The sequence below is a fragment of the Podarcis melisellensis genome (assembly GCF_964234715.1).
Source record: "Podarcis melisellensis genome assembly, chromosome: 2".
NCBI classification, from domain to species: Eukaryota; Metazoa; Chordata; class Lepidosauria; order Squamata; family Lacertidae; genus Podarcis; species Podarcis melisellensis.
The window spans coordinates 109,272,261-109,295,662 of record NC_138529.1 but is presented as its reverse complement, the minus strand read 5'-3'; the positions used below and the strand labels follow the sequence as shown (position 1 = coordinate 109,295,662).

The 23,402-nt window shown below is 45.6% G+C and overlaps 1 protein-coding gene across 5 annotated transcripts in view; it reads right to left on the bottom strand.

Moving 5' to 3' along the window:
- The window catches only part of VWA7 (von Willebrand factor A domain containing 7), a 41,357-nt gene that overhangs the window by 7,054 nt on the left and 10,901 nt on the right, over nt 1–23,402 (bottom strand). For all 5 annotated transcript variants that reach the window (XM_081901506.1, XM_081901503.1, XM_081901504.1 and 2 more), the window contains 10 exons: nt 21,318–21,440; nt 18,862–19,057; nt 17,844–18,013; nt 13,518–13,630; nt 10,078–10,194; nt 9,361–9,540; nt 7,877–8,054; nt 5,737–5,889; nt 4,112–4,204; nt 973–1,256 (listed from right to left, as the gene is read on the bottom strand). In XM_081901506.1, the coding sequence (XP_081757632.1) occupies nt 973–1,256; nt 4,112–4,204; nt 5,737–5,889; nt 7,877–8,054; nt 9,361–9,540; nt 10,078–10,194; nt 13,518–13,630; nt 17,844–18,013; nt 18,862–19,057; nt 21,318–21,440 (1,607 nt within the window). The remainder of the gene's footprint in view (nt 1–972; nt 1,257–4,111; nt 4,205–5,736; nt 5,890–7,876; nt 8,055–9,360; nt 9,541–10,077; nt 10,195–13,517; nt 13,631–17,843; nt 18,014–18,861; nt 19,058–21,317; nt 21,441–23,402) is intronic.

The window sequence follows — 23,402 nt, the reverse complement described above, 5'->3', positions numbered from 1 at the left end:
AAGCAGATATCCTATCTTTAAAAGACATCTGAAGGCAGCCCTGTTCAGGGAAGTTTTTAATATTTAATGCTGTACTGTTTTTATCACTTGATTGGGAGCCACCCAGAGTGGCTGGGGAAACTCAGCCAGATGGGCAGGGTATAAATAAATTATTATTATTATTATTATTATTTCCATTTTTACAGTACAAATTCTACAAACACCCTCCATATCTCCTCAAAATTGTTTCTCCTGCATATTCCCCATCTTACCTTAATGGCACTTATTAATTTATCATTAATAGCTACATCCCACACCTCTTTATACCATTTTTCCATGTTATATTCCACTTGCCCCTTCTACTTCCTAGCTATAATAATGTGTGCAGCTGTCAATAAACCTGTGAACAAGTCCTTCGTAGCCTGCGAACCTTCCATCCCATCTAAAATTGAAAATAATGCTACCTCTGGGCTTTTGGTCAGCTTTAACCCAGCGATTTCTGTTATCCCCTTAAACAGCCTTTGCCAGAAAAATTGCACATATTTACACCCACATGTGAACATAATTCCCTGTTTCTTGGCATACAATGGCAGTTTCTGCTTTCCAGAGAGTTGGACCAGATGACTAGTCTCTCCCAACTCTTACAATTCTATGATTCTATGTTTATTTATGATTCTATGTTATGCTTATTGTATGTTATGTTCACGTTTAATGAGGGTGGATTTTTGTATTGGGAGTGGGGGGGGTTATGTTATGTTGTAAATAAAACTTCCAATAAAAATTAAAAAATTAAAAAATATATATTTTAAAAAACTGAACTAAAAAGTTTTGTGAGCCCTTTAAAAAAACAAAAACAAAAACCCTCATATTTATATCTATCCCCTCAGTGATGACACCCGGGGCAGCCCGCACCCACCACACACACCCTTCCTCCACCACTCCAGCTTCCCGAAGTCAAGACACATGGGTTTCTTCTTCGCTTCCCTGCCTTACCTCCAGCAGGGATGCCTCAACAGTCGTGGCCTGAGGGGCAGCCCTCTCCACCTTCCGGCCGTCTCCATCCAGAGCCCGCAGCACTACAGAGAAGCTGCTGTCGGTCATCAGGGTGGGAGGCAGCTTGGCCACAAGCAGATCCGTCCGGTTGGCTCCTCCTTCCAGTTTCAGCTCCTCGAAGCTGCCTCCCCTCCCCTCCAGGTTCACAGCTTTCAGCTGAACCGAGCCGGCTTCAGGGGATCGCTTCAAACCGGTTGCCATAACGACCAGGTAAGTGGGCAGGCCTGTCGAAAGGAAAGGGAAAAGCTCTATGCAGAACTGGCAAAAATGACAGACAGATTAAGAGAAAAAGACAACAGCGACTTTGAAAAAGAACGGGAACCATTTATATTATACAGTGGTACCTCGGGTTACATACGCTTCAGGTTACATACGCTTCAGGTTACAGACTCCGCTAACCCAGAAATAGTGCTTCAGGCTAAGAACTTTGCTTCAGGATGAGAACAGAAATCGTGCTCTGGCAGTGCAGCGGCAGCAGGAGGCCCCATTAGCTAAAGTGGTGCTTCAGGTTAAGAACAGTTTCAGGTTAAGAACGGACCTCCAGAACAAATTAAGTAATTAACCCGAGGTACCACTGTATTTGCAGAAACAAAGAAAGTCAATAGACTTGATGGCAGGATTTAAATAAGCATTCACATTATTAGTATTAGAAAACGTTTAGAAAATAGTGAAATATTATGATGTGTTTATTTTTATGTTTTTAGGCTTGATGTTATGTTATTAATAACTTTTTCTGTTAGGAGATAGCAAAGTGGGTGAAAAGAGAAACAAACCAGAAGTGGAAGTTGGGGGAAGCCCTGGAGGGGAGGGAGGAAGGAATATACAATAAATGTTAAGAATTTTGAGATGTATGTAATGAATGAAAAAGAAAAATGAATTAAAAAAATTAAAAAGAAAAATAAATGAAAGGCAAAAGCTCATTGGTCCACGCCTGTTGCTGGGAGAGTGCAGGACGGAAGAGTAGGGATGCGGGTGGCACTGCGGTCTAAACCACTGAGCCTCTTGGGCTTGCCGATCAGAAGGTCGGCAATTCAAATCCCCACAACAGAGTGAGCTCCCGTTGCTCAGTCCCAGCTCCTGCCAACCTAGCAGTTTAAAAGCACACCAGTGCAAGTAGATAAATAGGTACCGCTGCGGCCGGAAGGTAAACGGCATTTCCGTGCACTCTGGTTTCTGTCATGGTGTCCCGTTGTGCCAGAAGCGGTTTAGTCATGCTAGCCATATGACCCGGAAAGCTGTCTGTGGACAAACGCCGGGTCCCTCGGCTTGAAAGCAAGATGAGCACTCCAACCCCATAGTCTCCTTTGACTGGACCTCCCCTTGGGGGCATCTTAGAATCATAGAATAGAATCATAGAGTTGGAAGAGACCACAAGGGCCATCGAGTCCAACCCCCTGCCAAGCAGGAAACACCATCAGAGCACTCCTGACATATGGTTGTCAAGCCTCTGCTTAAAGACCTCCAAAGAAGGAGACTCCACCACACTCCTTGGCAGCAAATTCCACTGTTGAACAGCTCTTACTGTCAGGAAGTTCTTCCTAATGTTTAGGTGGAATCTTCTTTCTTGTAGTTTGGAACCATTGCTCCGTGTCCGCTTCTCTGGAGCAGCAGAAAACAACCTTTCTCCCTCCTCTATGTGACATCCTTTTATATATTTGAACATGGATATCATATCACCCCTTAACCTCCTCTTCTCCAGGCTAAACATGCCCAGCTCCCTTAGCCGTTCCTCATAAGGCATCGTTTCCAGGCCTTTGACCATTTTGGTTGCCCTCCTCTGGACACGTCCCAGTTTGTCAGTGTCCTTCTTGAACTGTGGTGCCCAGAACTGGACACAGTACTCCAGGTGAGGTCTGACCAGAGCAGAATACAGTGGCACTATTACTTCCCTTGATCTAGATGCTATACTCCTATTGATGCAGCCCAGAATTGCATTGGCTTTTTTAGCTGCCGCGTCACACTGTTGGCTCATGTCAAGTTTGTGGTCAACCAAGACTCCTAGATCCTTTTCACATGTACTGCTCTCAAGCCAGGTGTCACCCATCATGTATTTGTGCCTCTCATTTTTTTTGCCCAAGTGCAGTACTTTACATGTCTCCCTGTTGTCTTGACTGGACAATGTGAGAACAGGATGCCTGCCTCAATGGGCCGCTGGTCAAATCCAGCAGAGCTATTTTTTGTGCTCATCCAATCCCAAAGATGCTAAGTGTGCTGGCTTATAGACAGGGCCTCTGGAAGTATCCAAGCCTGCGATTAGGCTGGAAGTTGGCAGCTAGCAATAATGTCTAAGTAAACAGGTGAGGCCAAGGTGTGGAATGGAACCAACGGAGGGATTATTTCATATCTGACCACCAAATATATTGGATGGTTAATAGAGACAAAGGCTTGGGGGTGGGGGGAAGTATTTTCCAAAAACCAACATTAGGAGAAAGCAGAACATATTAAAATGAAATTCTACGGACAGCACAGATAAAAAACTAAACAAAAAATTATGAAAAGACAAATGTTTTGTGTTTTGCCAATAGATTTTTTTAAAGACAGGTAAAATCCTTTAAATGTCTAGGTTTGAGCTATAAAAACTCCGTCTTCTAACAATGCACATCCCACAAATGGTTTCCATATTATATCTTGGTGTTCTCCCATGAATAAACTCAGTAATGGTGTTTTAAAAAATTTTAAACTTCCTTTCTAAAATCAAGAAAAATTTGATTGCTTAAATTGGGTCACTTTTCCCACAGGCCCACCACATACGTTTAAAATGATCACTTAATGGTTCATTCTTTCCAACACATTGGTGAACTTGTTTTTTTCTGAATACTTTTTGTGCAGATTGTATTGAAGTGTCTTTAAGCTTGGTGGAAGTAGACCCATAGTGAAATTTGCCCCGTTAAGAAGACCACTTGTGGCTCCTCAGTATAATTCCCAGTCCACTTCCTACTATGGTATTTTAAGACTGGATAATGACAAGGACTTTTTAATTAAAAAAAATAAATCACTGTGCACCCCCCTTGCTGCTGCCACACAGCTGTGCAAAAACTAACACCAAGGAGCCACTGAAGGAGAAAGATCCCGTACATACCTTGCACAGGAGAACTATCCATCATAAAAAGCCCAGGGTGGCGTCCGTCCTTTGGAACCGCAAAGTAATACAGGAAGTCAAAGGTGCTCTGACCTGTCAACAAGTAAAACGTTTTTTCATGGAAATTCTCAGGTGTAAAAAAAAAAGGTTATTTATGTGTTTTGTTAGCCCAAAAATGGAACATAAGCCAAGTCCCAACTAAAGAAGAATGGCAACTTAAACCGATGGAATATGTGCAGCTTGCAGACCTAACACAAAGAAGAAGATAACAAGAACATACTTTTAAAGAAGATTGGGAAATGTTTATTAAATATATGGGGGAAATTGTGTACACTTGAAAACATTGGCAGCATTAAGATAAATTCAACAGCGTCAACAAGTTTTGATGGATGCAGTAATGGAATAGTGAATGGTTTAGTTTATGGGAAATATTCAGGGATTTATGATATGCAAAATGGACCATGGAAAGAGAAGAAGGGAAGTCACTGATATTTTAAGGTTGTTTTAATTAATACTCTAAATTGTAAAACAGAAATAGATAGATAGATAGATAGATAGATGATAGATAGATAGATAGATAGATAGATAGATAGATAGATAGATAGATAGATAGATGATAGAAGATAGATAGATAGATAGATGATAGATAGATAGATGATAGATAGATAGATAGATAGATAGATAGATAGATAGATAGATAGATAGATAGATATAGATAGATAGATGTAGAGAGATAGAGAGATAGATATAGAATTTCAGTAAGAACAAGAATAAAAGAAACAAAAAAAAATTCCCACCAGTAGCACTTTAAAGACCAACTAAGTTAGTTCTTGGTATGAGCTTTCGTGTGCATGCACACTTCTTCAGATACACTGAAACAGAAGTCACCAGACCCTTCTATATAGTGAGAAGGTGGGGAGGGGTATTACTCAGAAGGGTGGTGGGAATGGGTGATTGGCAGATAGCTGTGATGAGCCTGTTGACGACTCTTAAGGACTGCAATAGGTCTTACAGGAAAAAGCAAGGGGTGAGAAGGTGAAAAATGGCTTTGTCATGTATAATGAGATAAGAATCCAATGTCTTTGTTCAGACCAGGTCTCTCCATGGTTTTAAGTTTGGTAATAAGTTGCAATTCAGCAGCTTCTCTTTCCAGTCTATTTCTGAAATTCCCTCATTATACATGACTGAAGAAGTGTGCATGCACACGAAAGCTCATACCTAGAACTAACTTAGTTGGTCTTTAAGGTGCTATTGGAAGGAATTTTTTTTTGTTTTGACTATGGCAGACCAACACGGCTACCTATCTGTAACAAGAATAAAAGAAACTTCCTTGGAGAGAGCATTCCACAGATGGGGAGCCACTGCAGAGAAGGTCCTGCTCTCATGCTGCCGCCCTCCAGACCTCACTAGAAATCATTTGCTGTAGAGAACAGAGTTTTACCGTGTTGGAGCAATTGTTTGCTCAAAGATCCAAAAAAGATGGCCACTCTTTTAGGCCAATAATAGATCTGATGCAACTGGCACTCCCTAGCGCCTCCAGGTGTGTGCAAGATCATTCAGAGGAAAAATGGAGCTGAGAATTGTGGCCTCACTTATTCCAGCACCTCGGTTTAGCCTTTCCTCACCTTGGACGTGCACAGAGTAGTGGCCTTGTGACTGAAGTGTCAGCGTCCATTTACCAGCATGGAGAGGGGGAGAAAGGACTGCTCTGTAGATGCTTCCAATGGACTGGATCTTGGCCAATGGACCGCTGGCTGATGAAGAAGCCTGTCTTACACCTGCATGGACGGCCACAAGGGGAACATAAACTGGGTTAAACGTTATTCCTTTAAAATTGGCTGGACTGGATAAACGCTTCCAGGTGGGAGCTTAGAACTGCAAACAGATCTATTCATCATCATCATCATCATCATTTATACCCCACCCATCTGTCTGGGTTTCCCCAGTCACTCTGGGTGCCTCCCAACATAATAAAAACACGATAAACACTTCCATAAACAGGTCTGCCTTCAGATGTCTTCTAAAAGTCAGGTAGTTGGTACTGACCTTTAAAGCCCTAAATGGTCTCGGTCTAGTATACCTAAAGGAGCGTCTCCACCTCCATCGTTCTGCCCAGACACTGAGGTCCAGCGACGAGGGCCTTCTGGCGGTTTCCTCGCTACAAGAAGCGAAGTTACAGGGAACCAGGCAGAGGGCCTTCTCGGTAGTGGCACCCACCCTGTGGAATGCCCTCCCACTAGATTTAAAAGAGAAAACAACTACTAGACTTTTAGAAGACATATGAAGGCAGCCCTGTTTAGGGAAGCTTTTAATGTTTAATAGATTATTGTATTTTAATATTCTGTTGGAAGCCGCCCAGAGTGGCTGTGGAAAACCTAGCCAGATGGGAGATGTATAAATAATAAATTGTTGTTGTTGTTTATTTCCTTGACATCTGACGGTAGGGGGTTCCACAGGGAGGGTGCGACCACCAAGAAGGCCCTCTGCCTGGTTCCCCGTAACTTTGCTTCTTGCAGTGAGGGAATTGCCAGAAGGCCCTCAGAGCTGGACCTCAGTGTCCAGGCAGAACAATTCAGTAACTGTAAACAGCCCATTCGCAACAGGTTATTTCTAACTTATTGGATTTTCTGCCAGAAGATTAAGTCAAGATTAAATGGAAAGGAGATGATACATGCTAGGGTGGGCACTGTGATAAACTTGCACTGCAAGAGAAGGACTGTTCCCACCAGAAATACATGCCTGGAATTCCCCTTGTGACTAAGAGCCCATCCACAGGTCCCTGCCATTCAAGCCATGGGTCCAAGAGGTTTGCTTTCGTTTTTGTCTCGCTGTTTCCCCCCGGGGAAATCCACCGTTTACAGCTGAATCAGAGCAAACATTAATCCACAGAAAAACTTGATTGCTGTTTGTTCCGATTCAGCAGTAAACTAGGGGCTTTTTTCCTGGGGAAAGTGGCCTGATTTCTTACCCTCTGCACAGCACCTAAAACATAAAGCAAGTAGAACCCAAAGCACAGAGGAAACCAGGGTGGCTAAAAATAATTTTTTTAAAATTGACTAATAATTTTAAAATTGGATTTTAAAAAATTTAAATCAGGGTTTTTTTATTTAAATTGGTTTTTTTTAAAAATAAAATTCTTTTGGAGGATACATATTTCTAAAGATAGTTTTCTATTTAAGTTACATTATAGTCCAAAGGTTATTCATCAGGAAACAAAGATTTGTTTTAAGTTTTTCATGTGTGCTAAAACTCAGTCTAAGTGTTTGTTTTTTTAATTGTTTAACCACATCAGTTAACAAACACGGATACATATGCTACAGTGTTATTGTTTTAGTTAAATCAATTGTTTAAATTGTTACTAAGGAAATGATTGTTTTTTCTCCTTCCAATAAAGTACAGCAGAAAAGTTGTCCAAAAATAAACAGTTAACTTATGAAACCTCACAATAATTTCATAATTATCTGTCTATGCATTTCCAATAGTATAACCAAATCAGTAATTTCTGATATAATTGTAAAAACTACTCTGAAAATTTATTATTCCAGAAATGAAACCTTCATCTGGTTATAAATATCAAGATTATGCCACAGCAAGAATGGGTCTTTCTGTAAAAAAATATAAAAAAAGATTTAAATCAAGTCTTACTGACTAGTGATTTAAATTGTGATTTAAATCGATTTGATTTGATTTAAATCAAATCCACCCTGGGGGCAACACACTTGAGAGAGCAGACAGGTGCCAGTGAAAAGCCACAGATCACGCTACCTGCGGGGTTCTGCATCTCAAAGGCCCGAACGCCCCCTTGGATGGTCAAGACCACTTTGTCCACCAAGCTGTCAATCCAGAAGGTGTGATCTTCCAGCTGCGCCGCTTCCTTTCTCCTCCTCCGCTGCGACCCCTTGGGGCTGAAGATGTTCCCTTTCTGGTGGCGGAAGAGGGTCACCTGGAAAAAGTGAAGCGACAGGGAAAACGTGAAAAAATGTGTGGTTTGAAGCAGAATGTGTGTTTTTTCTGAATGCACAGCAACTTGAAGGCAGAGTGTTTCAGAATGCTTTCTTAAAAAATAATTATGAAAATGTTCGTTGAAGCCATCGCATCGTAGGACAGGCATAGGCAAACGCGGCCCTCCAGATGTTTTGGGACTACAACTCCCATCATCCCTAGCTAACAGGACCAGTGGTCAGGGATTATGGGAGTTGTAGTCCCAAATCATCTGGAGGGGACAAGTTTGCCTATGCCTGTCATAGGATCAGGTTGGTCAACTCTCTCAAACAACAACAAAATCAGGGGCACAATTCAGCTAACACGCCCCGCCAGCAGAAGCCTGCACAAACACTTTTGCTAGCACAGTGGGGCTTGCTTCCCCTGCTCTTCCCACCCCCCATAGATGGCTGGGAGATGGGTCAGGAAAACCCCAGACAGAGGGGGAGGGGAGGGAGGAGAGGGCAGGCTGTTCCATCAGGCAAGCAGAAAGGCTTGCACTGATAATTGGTGTAGCACTACGTAGACTGGGATAGCTCAGTCAGCAGAACATGAGACTCTCGGGGTTTGTGAGTTCGAGCCCCATGTCAGACAGTTATATTACTTCCCGAGGGCTGCAACTTTTAGCTGATCAGTTTAAGTCAGGAGTCAGCAACCTTTTTCAGCCATGGGCTAGTCCACCATCCCTCAGACGATGTGGTGGGCCAGACTATTTTTTTGGAGGGGGGGGATGAATGAATTCCTATTCCCCACAAATAACCCAGAGATGCGTTTTAAATAAAAGGACACATTCTACTCATGTAAAAACCATCCGTGGGCCAGATTGAGAAGGCGATTGGCCCGCATCCGGCCCTCGGACCTTAGGTTCCCTACCCCTGGTTTAAGTAAACCAATTAAAAACATTTTTTATAAACTAGAAAAGTGTCCTAATGAATAGGCCAGTGGGTTTTATTTCACAATGTTTAAACGAGTACAGTAGTACCTCGGGTTAAGTACTTAATTCGTTCCGGAGGTCCATTCTTAACCTGAAACTGTTCTTAACCTGAAGCACCACTTTAGCTAATAGGGCCTCCTGCTGCTGCTGCGCCGCCAGAGCCCGATTTCTGTTCTTATCCGGAAGCAAAGTTCTTAACCTGAAGCACTATTTCTGGGTTAGTGGAGTCTGTAACCTGAAGCATATGTAACCTGAAGCGTATGTAACCTGAGGTACCACTGTACTTAAAAATAAGCACTCCCCCCTATTTCCCCCTCTCCCCCCCCCCAATTACCGAAGATGTGCTGGATTCACCGATGATTTCCGACACCCTCTGGATGTTCTCGTTGTCCGTAAATATGATCTGGCCGCCGGAGCTGTGAGCTAGGCTGATGTAGAGGTTGAATCGGTCTGGGGAAAGTGTTTCCCTTTTCACCCGGGTTCTGGAGGGATCTTCTGTTATTAGGAAGGTCACCTGACGTCAAGTGGAAGGGGGAGGAAAGCAGCTTTATATTGGGGGCAGGGCGAATAGATGATTTCATTGTGATTTCACAGCCCTGGATTTTTACAAAACCGTAACAAAAATTACGCGGGTGGTGCTGTGGGTTAAACCACAGAGCCTCGGACTTGCCAATCAGAAGGTCGGCGGTTCAAATCCCCGCGACGGGGTGAGCTCCCGTTGCTCGGTCCCTGCTCCTGCCAATCTAGCAGTTCAAAAGCACATCAAAGTGCAAGTAGATCAATAGGTACTGCTCTGGCAGGAAGGTAAATGGCGTTTCCATGTGCTGCTCTGGTTTGCCAGAAGCGGCTTAGTCATGCTGGCCACATGACCCGGAAACTGTATGCCGGCTCCCTTGGCCAGTAAAGCGAGATGAGCGCCATAATCCCAGAGTCGGTCACAAATGGACCTAATGGTCAGGAGTCCCTTTACGTTTATCTTTAACAGAAATTCAGATCCCTTATCAGTGTTTTTCAAAATTGAACATCATGAAATGCAAACAGCCCAGCCCACCTTGCATTTCTGTTCCTGGATGAGGGCTTCCACGCTGTTCTTCAGGTGTGCATCTTTAGCGGATGCATCAGTAAAGACGAAGATCTCGGAGTACAGTGGCGAGTTCTGGAGGGCAAGCTGGAGAAGTGGACAAGGGCAGGTGAGATTCCTATCTGTTGAATCAAGGACAGCATTCACCTCCTTGGTGATAAATAACAGCCAAAAGAAAACCCCTGGAAGAGCTTACGGCTGGTTGCTTTGGCTCCAAACAGGCTCTCCATTTTGTAGGTTCAAGACTGTCAAAAGTGCGGGAATTCCCCTCTCCTTTCTGGTAGCTCACCGCTAAGAATTAATGAGCATTTGGTAGATGGATAGTCCTTTTATTACAGCATTACAGTGGTGCCCCGCAAGACGAACGCCTCGCAAAATGAAAAACTCGCAAGATGAAAGAGTTTTCCGTTTTTGAGTCGTTCCGCAAGACGAATTTCCCTATGGGCGTGCTTCGCAAGAAGAAAGCCCATAGGGAAATCTCCGGGGACCTCTTTTAAATGCTGGCGGTGGGGAGCAAAGCCTTTCCCCCCCTTCCGGCCTTCAGAAGAGGTCCAGGAAGGCCGGCGGGGGCCGAAAGGCTTTGCTCCCCACTGCCAGCATTTTAAAAGCGGTCCGGGATAGCAGGGAATTGCGCTGCGCTTTCCCGCTATCCCGGACCGCTTTTAAAATGCTGGCCGTCGGGAGCAAAGACCTTTGCTCCCCCCCGCCTGCCTTCGAAAGCCAAAGTCTTTGCTCCCCCCCGCCTGCCTTCAAAAGCCGTCGGGATAGCGGAGAAACGGCAGAGAAGTCTCCGCTGTCCTGGGGGCTTTTAAAATGCTGGGGGACGGCAGCGGAGGCTTCACTGCCGCCCGCCAGCATTTTAAAATCGCCCCGGGACAGCGGAGGCTTCGCTGCCACCCGCCAGCATTTTAAAATCGCCCCGGGACAGTGGAGGCTTCGCTGCCGCCCGCCAGCATTTTAAAATCGCCCCGGGACAGCGGAGGCTTCGCTGCCGCCCTCCAGCATTTTAAAATCGCCCCGGGACAGCGGAGAAGTCTCCGCTCTCCCGGGGGCTTTTAAAATGCTGGTGGTCGGCAGCAAAGCCCTCCTGTCCCCGGAGCTTGCGGGGCGGGAGGTGGGGAGAAGGGCTTTTCTTCCCACCGCCAGCCTTCAGAACAGCCTTCTGAAGGCTGGCGGTGGGGGAAAAAGCCCTTCCCCCCCCCCAGCCTTCAGAAGAGGTCGGGGGACAGACTGTCCCCGGACCTGGTCTGAAGGCGGTTTCTATAGGAACGCATTGATTGATTTTCAATGCATTCCTATGGGAAACCGTGCTTCGCAAGAAGAAAAACTCGCAAGAAGAAAAAACTTGCGGAACGAATTAATTTCGTCTTGCGAGGCACCACTGTATGTTGCAAGCACAAACAGGCAACCCTCCACAAGGATAGCAGTTACCTACTCAGACTCCTCCCCACTTCCGCAGCAAGAAGCGTGCCAGTGGGAAGTTCCTGTCAACATGCAGAGGGCCAGGAGGCAAGATGGCAAGCCCCAGCTGTGCCGTTTCTATCCATTGGCCCATGCTCCCGGATTTCAAAAGCCGGGGCACGTTATTAGCAGTGTACAGTGGTACCTCAGGTTAAGTACTTAATTCGTTCCGGAGGTCTGTTCTTAACCTGAAACTGTTCTTAACCTGAAGCACCACTTTAGATAATGGGGCCTCCTGCTGCCGCTGCGCCGCCGGAGAATGATTTCTGTTCTCATCCTGAAGCAAAGTTCTTAACCTGAAGCACTATTTCTGGGTTAGCGGAGTCTGTAACCTGAAGCGTATGTAACCTGAAGTGTATGTAACCCAAGATACTACTGTACTGTGCACACAGAATAGGCGTGAGGCTTGTGAAGCCATACTATAACTACAAATTTATTAATCATAAATCAGGGCAAAGAAACATGTCGCCTCTCTCTCATGTCCTCTCAGGGAGAACGGGAAAAACAAAAGCTATACACAAACAGAAGTTCCCAGCATACTGTGCTGGAATGTAAACAGACATGTGACATGCAACAATTCCACAGGTCTGTTCCTTAAGGTGCAACAGAATTTTCAACAGTCCCCCCCCCCATGTCTCCTTTGTTCTGTGACACGTTTGAACCTCTGAGTTTGGAGGGAGGGAGGGGTCCCCCCCACTCTCAACTGATGTATCGTCCAGCTGCTCCCTCCCTTCTGGTTGCTTAGCTACTATCTCACAGCTGGAGAGCTCCTCTCTCAACTGTGCAGCTTCTGTGGTCTGCCTGTCTCTCTGCTTCTGGAAACGCTGGACTTGGTGGGGGGGGGCGGGAATATTCCCCCTCCTCTTCTGTTAGGAGCTGATCTCCCTGCGATTGCATCTTCCGATCCAGACCAGCCCCTGACAAAGAAAAGCACTTACACATTACAAATTAATTATGTGCAAGTGCCACTTTAAATCCTCTTCTTTAGGAAAATGCCCTAAACTTCTATCTCCTTACAGTTATGACATTCACGTGAAGCAGATCAGCCAGAGAAGGTTGACTTCGCTAGATTAAAACTAAAAAAAAAAGGGGCATGTCTGTCATGGTCTGGTTCACGGGCGATCAAAGTCCCGGCTGGGGACGTCGGGACCAGTGGCAAGATGGTGGGGTGGGAGCAAGAACGGGAGTCCAGAAGCCGGGAGTCAGAAAGCCAAGAGTGTGAGGAACAGGAAGCAAGGAGTCACAAAGTCAGGGGTCCAAGGATCAAGAAGCAAGGAGTCAAGGAGTCAAATGCAGCAAGGCAGGGAATGTGGCAAAGAGCCGAAGGGAAAATGCTGACCTTATATCCCTTCCCAGCTCTTGCCACCAGGTGCTGTGAGTTACCAATCGGCCTCACCTGTGTGGCCGCGCCTTGCCTCTTCAGAACAAACTTAGGAAGGCCCCAATTCTGCAGAGTCCTATTGGTCACAGGGCCTGGCTCCTGCACGCACACCTGACAATGTCCTCCTCTTTATATGACACCCTAAATCCTCCTCATTCTCTCTCACGGTGTGGCTTGGCTCTGGTCCCAAGAATCACTTCTCTGACCATTCGCCACTGCCAGGCATATTAGCTCTGCACATGCAGTAAGGCTTAGATATAGAGATATAAGAACATCAGAAGAGCGTGCTGGATCAGGCCAAGGGCCCGTCGAGTCCAGCATCCTGTTCTCATAGTGGCCAACCAGATGCCCTCAGGATTCGATCCCAAGAGCGTTCTTTCCCCTCGCTGTTTCCAGAAACAAGCAGAGACGTAGAATTCTCCTTAGCGTATCAAGGTGGTACAATTCCTTTGAGATTGCAAGTTCACGAAAGGATTGCAGAATAAACATTTATCTCGGCAGCATTTATCTTGCAGTGCCGAGATCTAGAAAATGACACAGACCTTAAAGATATCGCATGGATACTAACCTGAAGCGCAGAAAGGCACATTTCTGGCTCGTCTCCGCCTTTCAGAGGGCTAATGGTGTTGAGGATTTTCCAGAACTCATCTGGGTCGCTGGTCTTATGGACAGGGCCAAACTCTGGAGGGATGAGAGAGAGAGAGAAAGAGATCATGAATGCCGATTCATGCAGACACATGTCAAATGAATAAATGAACTGTCTCAATGGAACAGCATGGCATCAGAGTTACTATGATTAAAGTTTTTTGACCTGCAACGGCAGATTCATAAGTGTAAATCTACACATCAACCTGTGGTCTCCAAGGGATGGACATGCATATATGAGCCAGCATCAACTAACAACTGTAAGAATTAAACAGCTATAAATATTATATTATATTATATTATATTATATTATATTATATTATATTATTATATTATTATATATTAAAGGTAAAGGTACCCCTGACCGTTAGGTCCAGTCGTGACCGACTTAAGCTCAGACTCCATTTTTAAGCTGGACCTAGTATGCCTTTGTAACTTAGTAATTACCCTTTTAAGTCTGCCTGCATCAAGCTGCTGTACCTGTCGTTCTTTAAGACTTATTCTGAGTGAGCAGATACTATTTTTGCCTCTTATAAGACTGTTCGTGTGTGATTGTTATTTTAGGGGGGGGGGAATACAGGAAAATCCAGTCTGCTTTAAAGTGTTCTGGATTACCAACACTAAAAGGATAAACTAGCTTCCCTTTAAGCTGTAAAGGGATGGCACACTGCTGAACTCACTAAAGTGAGGAAGGATGGGTAATATCTAATAAATACGGTATATCCTCTCCTAGCGTCTAATCAAATGCCAACAGAAGGCAAATATAAGGCCTCCATTATAATGGCACTGCAATAGTTTCCTTATCTGGCTCTTGGCTTCACTGTCACCAAATAAACTGGCTATTCTGTTCTTAGCTGTGCTTTTCCTCATGATGACTTCTTTTGACAGTTTAAGCCTTGTACTCCTGAGGACTTAATCCTTCCTGGCCTGACATTTACCTGGGCCTATAAACAGATCTTGGATGGCATTTTCTATGCAGCGTTCCCACCTGCCAACTCACATTTAAGCACCACGGAAGAGAATATTCCTCAGTCTGAACCTGCTGAACTGTTGCCTCTTAGCCTAGTGCCCTTCCAGATGTTGCTGAACTACAGCTCCCATAATCCTTTGCCAATGGCTGTGCTTGCTGGGGCTGATGGGAGCTGTAGTTCTGCAACATCTGGAAGAGTCCGAGGTTTCTCCCAGCTAAAACTCATACAAGTCAGGAAGCTACATAGAAAGACCGTGTTCCCCAAAAGTGCCTGCTCAAGTCTTGAAGGTCTTTGAGAGAGGCCTTTCTTTCTAGCTGCCAACATCTGAAGGGGAGTTGACAGGAGACAAAGAGGGGGCTTTCTGGTCACCTCATCCCAGTCTCTAGAGGTCCTTTGTCGAGAGAAGCCAGTCTTGCCCAGTCTCCAAGAACCTCCCTCCCTCCAGCAGCAAAAGCATTTTTATGCAGGCAGACCTTTCTCCAATAAGCTGAAAAGGTATGGCTCAGCTGACTGTTTTATTGACGTTTCATGTGCCTTATTCTTATGTTGACTTTGTACTTTACTTTGCATTATACTGCTTTTAATTGCCTTCAAGCGTCATTCGCTGAAAAGGCAGATACGCAGTCTGCTGCGTGCTTTCCAAATGTCACTAGAGACCCAGTCAACACCTCAGTGGCTAGGAATGTCTTCTGCCAGCTTCAGCTGGTAAGGCAGGTGCGGCCATTTCTGGACCGGGATAGCTGGACCACTGTTGTCCACAAGCTGGTATGCTTCAGCCTTGATTACTGCAATGCAGTTGATGTGGGGCTGCCCTTGAGGTTGGTCCGGAAGCTGTGGCTGGCTGATGCAAACACACAAGTTCAACGGCTCACTGGAGCAGGACATGGCCAATGCGTTACTCCGCTGTGGGAAGAATTGAACTGGCTGCCAATCAGCTACCAGGCCAAGTTCAAGGTGTTGGTTCTGGAATATAAAGGATGCATGAATGATAGCCTCACCCCTTATAGCAGTGGTTCTCAACCTGTGGGTCCCCAGATGTTGTTGGACTACAACTCCCATCATCCCTGAGCTCTGGCCTTGCTAGCTGGGGGTGATGGGAGTTGTAGTCCAACAACATCTGGGGACCCACAGGTTGAGAAAGGCTGCCTTATACAGTGGTACCTCGAGTTACAAACGCCTCAGGTTACAAACGCTTCAGGTTACAAACAGTGGTGGAGAGCAGGCGGGGCGTGCGTTCTGGGGGTGTGGCACGTCCAGCGCGGGCCGGGGGGGGGGAGCCGCAATGAAACTCCACCGGGATCGCGCTGCCGGGGGCGGTGCGCTCCCCCCTTCCTCCACCAGTGGTTACAAAATCTGCTAACCTGGAAGAGTTACCTCGAGTTGAGAATTTTGCCTCAGGATGAGAATGGAAATCGTGTGCCAGCGGCGCAGCGGCAGCAAGAGGCCCCATTAGCGAAAGCACGCCTCTAGTTAAGAACAGTTTCAGGTAAATAACAGACCCCTGGAACGAATTAAGTTCATAACTAGAGGTACCACTGTACAGTGGTACCTCGGGTTAAGTATTTAATTCGTTCCAGAGGTCCGTTCTTAACCTGAAACTGTTCTTAACCTGAAGCACCACTTTAGCTAATGGGGCCTCCCGCTGCCGCCACGCCGCCGGAGCATGATTTCTGTTCTCATCCTGAAGCAAAGTTCTTAACCCGAGGTACCATTTCTGGGTTAGCGGTGTCTGTAACCTGAAGCGTATGTAACCTGAAGCGTATGTAACCCAATGTACCACTGTACAATATACTTCTATAGAGACTCCTTATACTGTGTTTAAAACCAGAATTGCATTTGGGTAGAAACTGTTTCTCAGGCGGCTAGTCCTAGTCTTTATAACCTTGTACAGTACCTTCTTCCAGAAGGCAGAAGCTGAAAGAGATTAGGCAGGTGCCATAAACCCTTCAAAGCTGAGATCTCTATTGTTTTTTTAAGATGTTCCTACTGCCTTATCCCTTCTCACTGGCCCCTCTGGGCTCCTTTGAGACGAAGGGTAAGCTATAAATTTAATAAATCAATCAATACTGAGTCAGATCACTTGGTCCAACGAGGTCAGTTCCGTCTACATTGAGCAGTGGCTCTCCAGGGTTTCAGAGGAGAGGTTTCTACCAGCCCTACCTACAGGTCCTGGGGACTGACTCTTGGACAGGGAACACTTCTTTCCCTGAGGGGATACCTCAGTTGGTAGATCATGAGAACTCTTAACCTCAGGGCCGTGGGTTCGAGTCCCACGTCAGGCAAAAGGTTCCCACATTACAGGGGGTTGGACTAGATGACCCCTGTGGTCCCTTTTCAACTCTGTGGTTCCGATTCTTTGACCTCCTTTGTGCAAAGCAGATGCTGCTTCACCACTGAGCCAGATACGGCCTTTCCTCACATTTAATGAATACAGTGGTACCTCAGGTTACAGATGCTTCAGGTTACAGACTCCGCTAACCCAGAAATAGTACCTCAGGTTAAGAACTTTACCTCAGGATGAGAACAGAAATCGCGTGGCAGCAGCAGGGGGAGGCCCCATTAGCTAAAGTGGTACCTCAGTTTAAGAACAGTTTCAGGTTAAGAACAGACCTCCAGAACAAATTAAGTTCTTAACCCGAGGTACCACTGTATGTAATATTTATTTTTTAAAAACACTTTCCTCCCTACCGAAAATGGGCCCTCATCAATATTACTTGCTAAAAATTGGAAAACACAAGAACTACCAACAGTGGAAGATTGGCAGATGAAGATGATGGACTTTTCGGAGCTAGCTGAACTGACTGGAAGAATCCACGACCAGAAAGAAGAGGAGTTTCAAGGGGACTGGAGGACATTCAAGGACTATTTGAATAAATATTGTAATATAAAAAATTAGAAATTACTTGAAAGAAACAAATAGGCCTAGGATTAAATTAAGTTATAATTAAATAAATGGGATTTAGAATGTTAAGAAAAGGGAATAAGATGGACTATAATTGGAAACTGTTTTAGTTTAATAATGATATTGGAAACCTGTTACTTTTAATTACAAGGAAACTCAGAAGGGAGGGATTTGGGGAAGTGAACCAAGATGTTTAAAAGGTTGGATTTGTGAAGAATTAAGTTAGTTGTTATTGTTTATCTGTTTATTGTCCCCCCATTTTTTTTCTCCCCCCCCCCTGTTTTTGTGTATCATCTTGCTTTGTGGTTTGTGTTATCACGGTGGGAAATCTAATAAAAAATTATTTTAGAAAATTGGCCCTCATCAACCATCTCACCAGGGTCGTTGAAAGGGACTAAGAGATAGAAATCTGGCTCCTGGGGGGTGCCTCGGCGTGCCGTGATGATCTCCCAGGCTTGGCGCTTGGCTGCGCTGATCTCCTCGCCCATGCTTCCAGTGGTGTCCACAACAAAGCTCAAGCCCGTAGCTGGACTGATATCCAGTAACCTGGGAACAAAACGGCAAGAGCTGTGGCTTAGTCGTTGTCCCTAGAATTGTCAACGTGGCACCCGTGGGCTCAGTTGCATAAGTGATAACTCTGTTTCCCCCCCCCTCTCCCTGGAGCCACTAAGGTGCTGGATGAAGGCTCCAGTCTCTTTGGGAGGCCACGGGTTCGAATCCCGCTGCTGCCAGCAAAATTTGTTTTGTTTGGAATAGCTCAGTCGGTAGAGCGTGAGACTCTTAATCTCAAGGTTGTGGGTTCAAGCCCTGGCTTGGGCAAAAAAAGTTGTGAGCCAGGGATTCAATAGCGCCAAAAAGAAAGAGAGTCCCGAGAAGAAAAAGGTGTCAGGAGAAACATCAACATCAGTTTGATCAGACATCTTTGGCTGCACAGTTCTGCATTTCTACTCCTTGGCCCCAAAGACAGAGAACCCTGCTACCTCAAATGCAAATGAATGACGTACAGGCGTCAATGTTAATTATTCACTTGGAGTTGACGAAGGGTTGGGAGCATTTTAATGGATTGAGGAGAAAGAGAGGGGGCGGGAATGCGGTAATATTCGGCTTACTTTCAGTTGCTGTATTCCCTCAAATTGTTTTAAAGATCATAAATATTATATTTATCCCTCGCCCTTTCTCCCAAAGGATCCCGGTTTTATTGATTGGTTTTATTGTTTGTTGTGTTTATAACTCGTGCTTTAAGCACGGCGTTCTACAAGTTGTCGTTGTCTATTGTTTGGGATTCGTTTGAATGGGAAGCGGCAAAGAAATCAATCAATCGCAGACAGACTGACAGACGTGAGCGCAGCAAGAAGCATTATGTATACACAGGCTTGCAAAACAGGCAGTGTTACCTCATGAACGGCTTGCTCTTTATTTCCCGCCAGAGCTTCTCCAGAAAGTGTACTGAGGCCTCCTGGGCCACGGCAGCGGCTTCCCTGTGCAGGTAATTGTGAGGCGAGAACAAGAACGAGGAGCTGTCCTTATTGATACCACCCCGAGGCTCCCTGTGGCGGCTGTCATCAAATCTCCCGCCATGGCTGCACTTTCCTGGAAGACGGGGAAATAAGCAAACAGAAGAAGATGATGATGATAATTTATTATTTGTACCCTGCCCATCTGGCTGGGTTTCCTCAGCCATTCTGGGCGGCTTCCACAAAGATTAAAAATACATTAAAATGTCACACATTAAAAACGTCCCTAAATAGGGCTGAGAGGATGCAGGTGGTGCTGTGGGTTAAACCACAGAGCCTAGGGCTTGCCGATCAGAAGGTCGGCGGTTCGAATTGCTGTGACAGGGTGAGCTCCCGTTGCTTGGTCCCTGCTCCTGCCAACCTAGCAGTTCGAAAGCACGTCAAAGTGCAACTAGATAAATAGGCAGGAAGGTAAACGGCATTTCCGTGCGCTGCTCTGGTTCTCCAGAAGCGGCTTTGTCATGCTGGCCACATGACCCGGAAGCTGTACGCCGGCTCCCTCAGCCAATAAAGCGAGATGAGCACCGCAACCCCAGAGTCGGCCACAACTGGACCTAATGGTCAGGGGTCCCTTTACCTTTACCTAAACAGGGCTGAGAGAGAGAAAATAAGACCGTCAAAAGGACCATCATCTACGGCACACCAAAGAGCTCCATTTGCCACCGGATCACTTAGCATAATAAAAAACAGAATTGCCAACCAACCAACAAGGAACTGTCACAGGCCCAGACAAAATTCCATCTTTTTAGATGACTGTGGCAGTAAAAAAGGGAAATGTATGAACCTAAGATGAACCCTGCTAGTGGCCGGCCTAAGCCCAGCATCCTGCTCTCACAGTGAACAACCTGATCTCAGGCACTTTACACCTGCAAAAAAGATTAATATTGATACACTGGAAGGACAAAAAAATATAGCTTCCTTTGATCCATAGAGAGACGACAACTCTTTAACAGACTGCTTTTCAATGAAGATCACGTATTGACAGATTTAATGGTATTTGGGAAGCATTTATCAAAACCATAGCTCGACTCCTGAACTGACGTATAAACAAGGGATATGATAAGTCTATAATAATAATAATAATTTATTATTTCTACCCTGCCCATCTGGTTGGGTTTCCCCAGCCACTCTGGGCGGCTCGCAACAGAATATTATAAAACATCAAACATTAAAAACTTCCCTAAACATGGCTGCCTTCAGATGTCTTCTAAAAGTCAGATAGTTGTTTATTTCCTTGACGGGAGAGTGTTCCACAGGGCGGGTGCCACCACCGAGAAGGCCCTCTGCCTGGTTCCCTGTAACTTCACTTCTTGCAGGGAGGGAATCGCCAGAAGGCCCTCGGAGCTGGACCTCAGTGTCTATGTTCGTATAAATGACATAGTTTTGGAACCCTAATTACATTCTAACGGTATTTTGTTATGGTTAGCCTCCTCCTTCTCTTTTTCTTATTCATTTTAATCTATTGTAAGGTTTTCAATAAAATATAAATGGAGTGAGGGGGAAAACAACAACAATGACCAACCACCTGTCCATGGGAAGCCTGTAAGCAGGTCATGAGCCCACAGCTTTTCTCCCTGCCTGCTGGTTGCAGCACCTGTTATCCAGAGGCTTACTGCCTCCAACCGTGAAGGGAGAACATGCCATTGTGGTTGGCAGCCATTGATAAGCATCACTGACACCTACAAGAGAGAATCCCATAGTTTAACTATGGAAGCCCTGCCCCAAATATTCCAACATTCAGCTTCACCGCGTGTTCCCCAGGGGTGTAAAGTGTTCGGTGTTTTGAACTGCCATTTCCCTATAATGTATTCTTATTATTCAGACAGTGATACCCTTCAGGGGCACAGAAGAATCCTGTCGCTCTTTGCAAAGGTTCCTTTGAAAAGCTGGTCCTTGTCTTGAGGGCAGGGGGTGGGGTGGGAACAGACGTTTCCCACATGCCCAAAAGCAACAAAGAGGAAAAGGAAAACAAAAAGCTGCTAGTTCCCATCATGAAGGCAACACACCTTTGCACACTCTCCGGACACCGAGCTGAACTCGTCAAAATGTTTAAATCCAAAAGTTGGCAGCCTTATGCATTAAAAAAAACAAAAACAAGAAGAAGCTGTCAGGAAAGAAAAAATCAATCCCGTGAGAAGAAACCTGAGAGAAAAAGCGCTTCTCTAAAACGAATTTCCATTAAATTCTAAAGGGTTTCAGTGTGAACTGCTGGAAGATGCAGAAGGAATACAAATGAGAAGAACAAAGCCCTTTGAGTCTTTAGTACTAAACACACAGACACAAAACCCCAGGCCTCAAACAGAGCCTCCCGCTATATTCTGGCAACAAAAGCATACCGATTGGCTTTTCAGGTTGGGCGCCATAGAAACCGGTGGTCAGGAGCCCCTTTTCAAGGAGACCTTCCAAGAGGTTTCCCCGACACATCCAGTCAGAGCAGTCCGTGCAGGTTCGTACGCCGGCTGGAGGAGAGCAGGAGAGAAAGCCTACTTATTTTATTCTACTCATTTTATTTATTATTTTATTTTACCCAAAGCAAAGCTCCGAACAGTTTACGCAAAAGGTTGTCAAGTAAAAACAACAGGCATCAAATTATTAAAATGTAGATCAATCAATTTTAAGAACAAAACAATGTGACTGGATAAGCCTGCCTCAACAAAGCCTAACGGGGGGTCTGCTGCAAGGACTGGAGCAGGCATAGGCAAACTCAGCCCTCCAGATGTTTTGAGACTGCAATTCCCATCATCCCTGACCACTGGTCCTGTTAGCTAGAGGTGATGGGAGTTGTAGTCCCAAAACATCTGGAGGGCTGAGTTTGCCTATTCCTGGGCTGGAGCTTGAGAGTTAATTCCTGAGTCTTTACAGAGAGCAGCGGATGATGGGGCAGCAGCTAAAAGGCCCCGAGGCCTGGACACCTCAGGTGGCATGGATATCCCTGGGTCCTCCAAGACTGGTTCTGGACACCACAGCATCCGTTCTTATGCTTGGGAGGTGGCCAGATGGGCATCTGTATAGCTCCAGACATCATCTTGTAAAAGGTATTTCCTACAAGAAAATTGTGCTTATTCCTAAATAACTGTGTCTAGCATCAGAAGTAAATTTCATTTAATCCTGCAGTCCCGGTGGTGGAATGATTTAAGTGTGGAACATGGGTGGAGCTGTGGTCTAAACCACTCAGCCTCTTGGGCTTGCCGATCAGAAGATTGATGGTTCGAATCCCCGTGATGGGGTGAGCTCCTGTTGCTCTGTCCCTGCTCCTGCCAACCTAGCAGTTCAAAAGCACGCCAGCGCAAGTAGATAAATAGGTACCATTGCAGCGGGAAGGTAAATGGCGTTTCCGTTCACTTTGGTTTCTGTCACGGTGTCCCGTTGCGCCAGAAGCGGTTTAGTCCTGCTGGCCACATGACCCAGAAAACTGTCTGTGGACAAACGTTAGCTCCCTCGGCCTGAAAGTGAGATGAGTGTCGCAACCCCATAGTCGCCTTTGACTGGATTTAACCATCCGGGAGTCATTTACCTTTACCTTTTTATCTTTGTGATTTAAGTGAGTTAAAAAAGACGAAGCTGCATATGCTCAGAGTATGTCTTTTTTTTCCAGAAGGATTGGCAAACTTTTTTTTTTTTTTTTGCTTCAGCGTGTCAAGAATGTAGAAGCAATTGCAAAGCACAGACAGGCAGCAGGAAGAAAGTAAAAAATAAAAATAGGAGGTGGGCATCTGGGACAGGGAGATGTCAGCAATCCCACCTGCCATTGCACTCACACAGGGAGAGTATTTGGAGGTACAGGGAAAATGTGTTTTTATTATGTATCATTTTGGCTTTATGTGCTACCCCTGAAATGTAACCGCTGTGTAAGTTGGTAATACACATGGCTATCTAATGGCTGTGTGTCTCTGTGTGAGTTAAGATAGGGAAAGGGATCCCTGACCATTAGGTCCAGTCGTGGCTGGCTCTGGGGTTGCGGTGCTCATCTCGCTTTATTGGCGAAGGGAGCCGGCGTACAGCTTCCGGGTCATGTGTCCAGCATGACAAAGCTGCTTCTGGCGAACCAGAGCAGCGCACGGAAACGCCGTTTACCTTCCCGCCGGAGTGGTACCTATTTATCTACTTGCACTTTGATGTGCTTTCAAACTGCTAGGTTGGCAGGAGCAGGGACCAAGCAACGGGAGCTCAGCCCGTCGCGGGGATTCAAACCGCCGACCTTCTGATCGGCAAGTCCTAGGCTCTGTGGTGTAACCCACAGCGCCACCCGCGTCCCCTGTGTGTGAGTTACACATGTGTAATTTTACACATAGTCTATCCACTGCCAAAGATAGCAAGCAAGCCAGGGACCCAGGAGTCCTGCGTTTACCCTACAGATTAAACAAAAGACACAACATAGCACAGGCCCCAGTTTCTCTTCCATCCTCATTTAACTGAGGAGT